General features: G+C 50.6%; 1 protein-coding gene across 3 annotated transcripts in view; it reads right to left on the bottom strand.

Moving 5' to 3' along the window:
- Positions 1-1,965: 1,965 nt before the first annotated feature.
- LOC111160168 (ring finger protein 41) overlaps positions 1,966-6,000 on the bottom strand; it is a 28,593-nt gene continuing 24,558 nt past the window's right edge. For all 3 annotated transcript variants that reach the window (XM_022523053.1, XM_022523055.1, XM_022523056.1), the window contains 4 exons: positions 5,553-5,824; positions 4,653-4,788; positions 4,020-4,123; positions 1,966-3,200 (listed from right to left, as the gene is read on the bottom strand). In XM_022523053.1, coding sequence (XP_022378761.1) covers positions 2,849-3,200; positions 4,020-4,123; positions 4,653-4,788; positions 5,553-5,824 — 864 coding nt within the window. In that variant the 3' untranslated portion in view covers positions 1,966-2,848. The remainder of the gene's footprint in view (positions 3,201-4,019; positions 4,124-4,652; positions 4,789-5,552; positions 5,825-6,000) is intronic.

The following is a 6,000-nucleotide window of genomic DNA, read 5'->3' as shown; positions in this document are numbered from 1 at the left end:
TGCTCCCCCAAACCAAATCTATCCCAAAAGAAAGATCCAGCACCCTTTGTGACACTCAAAAGAACAAGCAGCAGGTCCTGAAAGTAATTTTGAAGGAGCATCAGGCAAAACAAGAGCACTCCTCATCTCTCTAGATACTGTATATCCACTAGATAGCCCGCGTGTCGCCTCTGCTGCTCCACCGTGTGATGTGTTCACCATAAAGCATCAGACCTCGTGTGCACGCAAGTGTAACAGACGCCGTGGGCTCAGGGATGTCCTTGCACCCTTTTGCTTTTTAGCCTCACTAGAGTACCTAGAGAGCTAATGGATGTACATTAAGTGCATCATAAACGATCAACAAATTTAAAATATACTACTGTGGGGGACGATTTCCTTTTTCTCAAGACCGAGGAGCAGGTGGCAGCAAACGCCTGGGTCAGGCGTCATCGAGACTTGACAACCGGAACAGTACAGTCACCCCCCTGCCTCATGTTTCCTTTCTTGGTTTGGAGATGCTGGGTAATGGAATCCCAAATTCCAGAACAAAGGTGCTTGTGGGACAATGGAGAAGGGTGTATGCATATCTTTTGTAGAAACTGTCCTAAAACTCCAGGAGCACTTAGGGGAAGACATGGAATTTGGGGCAAAGGCAAATGCTGGGAAGAACACATGTCGGCTACTACAGAACAGGAGATAGGAGGGAGGGTGATAGGAGGTCACAAAGGGCAAAAAAGTGAGGTGCCCACTCCCAGACAGACATCCTGCTAAAACAGAGCTTAGTTCTAAGATAAGGGTACGTTATAAAGCAAGAAATAAGGTGAGAGAAAGGCCAAAGCAGAGGAGAAAGCATCACGAGAAAGGGAGTGATGTTGGATTAAGAATTGAGAGTTGAGTAAAAGGTTTATTATTAGTGCAGTCAACATCATGGAATAGCACATATAACACAACCAGCAACCCGCAGAGACACTAGTGCAAGGGGAGGGAAGCCTTAACTGAGCTTCCTGGCTCCGTCTGAGGGTGACAACAGGAGGGTATAGGCCTTGGTAAGGCAGGTGAGGGCAGAGGGGAGTGGAAGAAATGTAGTAACCAGACTAAGTATAGCAGCGATTTCAAATTCCTGAGCACAAGGTCCTGGAGCTGGAACACAGGACTGTTCCCTACTCCCTTCAAGCTATAACCCTCACCCCACCCCATTCCCAGTGGAGCCATGTCCCAACTCCCCAGGCCCACAGCAAGCTGGCCTGGAATAAGACTCCAGAGAAAGAAGAAGCTGTTATATGGCCCTATCTCTTCAACCCCTCTCCCACCTGCTTATTAAAATAATCACACCCTCTATCCCCTCCTTTCTCTTCCTCTACCAGCCACCCTAGGGATCAAGGAATGTCCAGGTAGCCGAAGATGGAGCTAAAGTCCTTAGAGGGCATGGGCGAAGCCAGAGCACAGCCTGTACTCAGAGACAAAGAGACATCACGTCTCTCCCATCTTGCCTAGTGCAGCTTAGAACCCAATTCTGGATCTCCACGGAAACCGGGGGTGCGGGGTAGAAATGTCTTCAAAATTAATACTCTATAACAGAGTTTAACAAGGAGACCCATGGAAGGGTTGGGAGCAAAGTTCTCCAGAGGGCACAGGCATCGATGCTGGACTGTCGTACCCATCACTGGAATAGAGGAAGCGCCTCGTCTCAGATGGGGTTATGGAGGGTTGGGGCAAACAGGTTCAGCCGAGAACTCCCTTGGCCCTTCCTATATTAAAGCCAAAGGTTGTGCTGAAAAGGAAAAATATAAAACAGATCCCCCACCCCTGGCCCACCCTATCCAGAATCCCCAAAATAGGAACATCAAAAAGAAAGTTTTAAGCTTTGTTAATTTTTTTTTTCTTTTTCCTTTCTTAAAAAAAAAAAAAAGGTAAATAAATTAAATAGCCAACAATGTGGCTGGGCTGGAAAAGTGGGGTAGCAAAAACCAGGCCATTTTTAAAAAAAAAAAAAAAAAAAGGGAGGGAAGGAAATACAAACAAAGGAATTATCAAAATAACTGGTTAGAATCACAGGGCTGGAGAGGGGTCCATGGAACTATTATCAGGTAGGCAGTGCCTACCTGATTTCAGCAAAAGCCAGAGAGCTGCTTCTTGCTGGGCACATCCACCCCAACAGACTAATCCCCTACCCCTAACGCTGTCATTCCCTAACGTTGAGAAAACGTAGGAAAGCAGAGCTCATCTGGAAAATTCCAGCATCCCAGCCTGCACACCTGCAGAACCAGCAGGAGCCTGCGCCCAGCAGGTGGGCTGGACAGGGTATTGCTTGGCACAGAGGTCCAGTCTTCCCGTAAGGGCCATCAGTTCCCCTCAGGGCCGGTTACTGGCCTCACTGCATATTTCTAGGGTTTCGATTCCACCCTTACCATTTCTTCAGGATGTCTGCTCCCCAGAGCTGCCCTCTCATGCTGTTTAGTGTCAACAGGCCTGCCCGCTCCAATTCCCTGGTTTTGGAGGAGGGGGAACAATCAGATAGTCCTCACTCCGCCCTGATCCTCTAGAGAAAAGGAATTCTTTGTGCTTTCTAAAAATATCTAGAACCAGGGACCCTGGGCAGGAAAAGAGATATAGAGGTGGGGACTTTTCCCAAACTGACTGAAAATTTACAGACATCTTAGGGGAAGAAATTAAGCAAAAAGAAGGAATCTGGGTTTCCCACCTGAAAGGCTGAGCAGAATGCCCTGGGCCCTTCAGTGCCAGAACAGGGAAACGGTGCGGCCCACATGTAGGCCACTAAACTGTGGATAGGAGGGAGGACTCAGGGGCCGGCTGCTGGAGTGATGGGTCTTCTGGTCTCCATCTCTTCCTGCTAGCCCATGGAGATCTCCTATATCTCTTCCACGCCATGCGCAAAGATCATGACAAGGCCCGGCTCCTGCACCATGTCGTCACCCATGTGCTGGTTTTCACAGGCCATCACAACGACAGCCTGCTTGCCAGGGATGCGCTTGGCCACATAGTTCTCATAGTAGCGCCGGTTCATCTGTCTTGTCTCTAGGGTGGCCAGACCCTGCGGCCAGCTCCGCTCGTGGGCATTTTCAATCAGCTCGTTGACGATAGAGGCGGGACAGCCACTCTCCACCAGGGAGCGCTTGATTACAGCCTGGAGTACAGCATCTGGGGTCGAGATCATCCCTCCCCAGCGGGTCACTCTTGCGGGCTGCAGGGAGTTCACCCACCTGTGTGGACAGGGTGGGAGACGGTCACTCCAGCTCATCCCCCTTCTCTGCACTAAGCTTTCTCTCCTAATAGGAAGGACCACCCACTCTGCACTCGGCCTAACCCTGATCTTCCATCTTCCTTTTTCCATCACTGGTTCAGAAACTCCACATCTTTCCCTGGTTGGTCCCATGTGAGTCACTACTTGTCACTCACTCACCAGATTAAACTCTACAACTGAAGAGTTTCTGTCATTTTTCTTAAAAATCCCAATACTCAGCACCTACGGCGCCTGGCACAAACTAAGTGTTCAACAAATGGGTACTGATTGAAGCCCCAGTTCCTGTGCCCCACGTGGCGCTATTTGCACGACATTTATTGATTCACACCTAGAATTTACAGGACTCCGGCTCTGCAAGGGATTTTAGACTTTGCATGTGTGTGCTGCGCTTTGGATCACTCTCCTGGATTTGCATTCGCTCTCTTTGGATTGTAAGCTACCTGATGACAGGGACACTATCTCTTTCTTCGTGGCCCTCCTAGCCCTCCACAGCCTTTAATGCAGGGCTTGGTACCTGCAGGTACTTGCTAAAGTCTGGATGGACTGCATCCTTGGGTAAGCTCTCCCTTCCATCCACCCAAAAGAATATGAGAGATTCTCTAGTGGGCTGAAAGTTATCCTCTTCTCTGTTCCTGTCCTTCATCCCAATGTCTGAAAAGCGGTGGCCCCCACCCAGCCCTCTTATTACCCTACTTTTGCCACTCCCCTGCTCCTCCTCCATTCAGGGCTTGGTGCAAGGACATGGAGCAAGGGACTCCGCATCTTGAGTGACACTCACTCTAGGATCTCGTTGTATTCAATTGTCTCCTCCAGGTTCTGCAGGTTGGGGTTGACGCTGCGGATAGCTCGCATGTATGCCTTTAGCAGCTGGATATCTCGCTTCTGTGGGAGCGAAGAAGAGTCAGAGATGATGGTTAGCGCAGACAACAAATGAAAGACAGAAGTCTGTCTTAGAACGAGGGTGACTGAGGGCTCTGAAGAACACCAAGACCTGGAAGCTTCATGAAGATGGAGATGTGACAGTCTCATTCACAGCTCCTTATCCCTGGTGCTTAGCAGGGTACCTTCTTAGAGGAGGCATGTAATAAATGTTAGGTGAAGGAATGACACTGATGGGATGAAGGAAAGGGAGAAGAGCTCCAGGCTGATTCCCTCCCAGGCCACAGGCAAAGTATCCCCTTCCCTGGGCGCACACACACCTGTGCAGACCTGCATGCTCACAGGGGCGCTCCTCACCCCCAGTTACCCGCACATGTGCACGGCGTGTGTGTGCGCATGCGTGCGCACGCACACACACACACACACACACACACACACACACACACACACAGCTACGCACAGTTACATATCTGTTTAACGCACTTATCTGCATATTAGGGACAGGCTCATGCCTATGTTCTCTGGGGCCCACCTGCTCGGCCAGCTGGTGTTTGTGCTCGGCTGAGGTCTTCTCCAGCTCTGCAATGCGCGTCTGCTGCTGCTGCACCACGGAGCGCAGGTGCTTAATGCAGTTGTGATTTGGCAGCTCATCTTTGGGCATCTCCAGGCTGCCACCCAGAGTGGGCAAGAAGAGCAGAACGGGAGCATTCAATGGGACATGTGGGCAAAGGCAGGAAATTGATGAGAGGGCTTTCTCCTAGCCCAGATTTCGAATATGCAGGCCTCCCTCTCATTCCCTTCGCTTCCTTTTCCCCAGCTCTGCTCCCCGTCCCCACCCCGTACTCCTTTGCTCTCTACTTTTTCTGGGCCTCTTTCCCTTTCTAAGACAGTGTTTTATCTACCACATGGCTCTCCTATCTTCCTACAGATTCTGCCTGTACACTCATTCCTCCTGAGAAGCCCTAGATTCACGGCCCCAGCTAGCAGCATTTAATCAAATACTTCACACCCCAAAGAAAGGGAAAACAAAAACAAAAACAAAAACAGGGCAAGAGGAAATATGAGAAGCCTAGAAATTAGAGCAGTCAGTCTGAAAAAGAGAAAGGGGGTACCGGGCTGACAGGGAAGAATAAAGGAAATCAGTCCTTATTATTAGCACACCGACAGGGAATTGTTGCCTCCTTTCCTTTATTAAAGCAAGAGCGCAAAAATCATAGTTGGAAAAGCATCACGGAAGTGAGATCGGGGCAGGGAGCCAGGGAGGCCAAGGACACTCCTTGCGTACATCCAGAGGAGACCTCCTGAGCTGGTGGGCAGGGGATCTGGAGATGGCAGAGTGGGGACGGGGAGTGTGGTTGGTGGTGGGGTGGGGGGAAGTCATAAACCGGAAGGCCCTTAACTGTGTGGGGCAGAGGAAGGGAAGCAATCTTACCCACAGCCCTGCTCACAGGTCACAGGCCGTTTGGGGTTGTGCTCACAGTCGCTGAGGTGAGACATGAGGTTGTCAAGCCGGACAACAGCACTACAGCCAAACACAGCGTTGTCGCAGGCGATCTGCAGCTTTGACAACATGTTCCGCATGATCCGAGGTACTGGGCGCAGGTGGGCGACAGTCACAACGCTACGGTCCACTGGACACGTCTGCTGCTGAGAGAACCACTGGGTGATGCAGGCATTGCAGAAGGCATGCTCACAATGAGGTGCCTAGAAGGAAGAGCAGGGCAAAAGGGGCACAAGAGAATTAGCCAGAGCTAAGAGCCTGAGTATGATAAGTCCACAAAGCCACTCAAGCTCCTGAGCAGCTGCCAGGACCAGGGGTCCCCGGGGGTCACAGCAAAGTACAGATGCGCCATGGTCAAGGCACTGTGTAGGGACAGGCT

The sequence above is a fragment of the Enhydra lutris genome, unplaced genomic scaffold (genome assembly GCF_002288905.1).
Source record: "Enhydra lutris kenyoni isolate GAN:26980312 unplaced genomic scaffold, ASM228890v2 scaffoldscaffold74, whole genome shotgun sequence".
Classification (NCBI taxonomy): domain Eukaryota; kingdom Metazoa; phylum Chordata; class Mammalia; order Carnivora; family Mustelidae; genus Enhydra; species Enhydra lutris.
The sequence above is the reverse complement of the archived record's forward strand: the minus strand, read 5'-3'. Positions and strand labels throughout refer to the sequence as shown.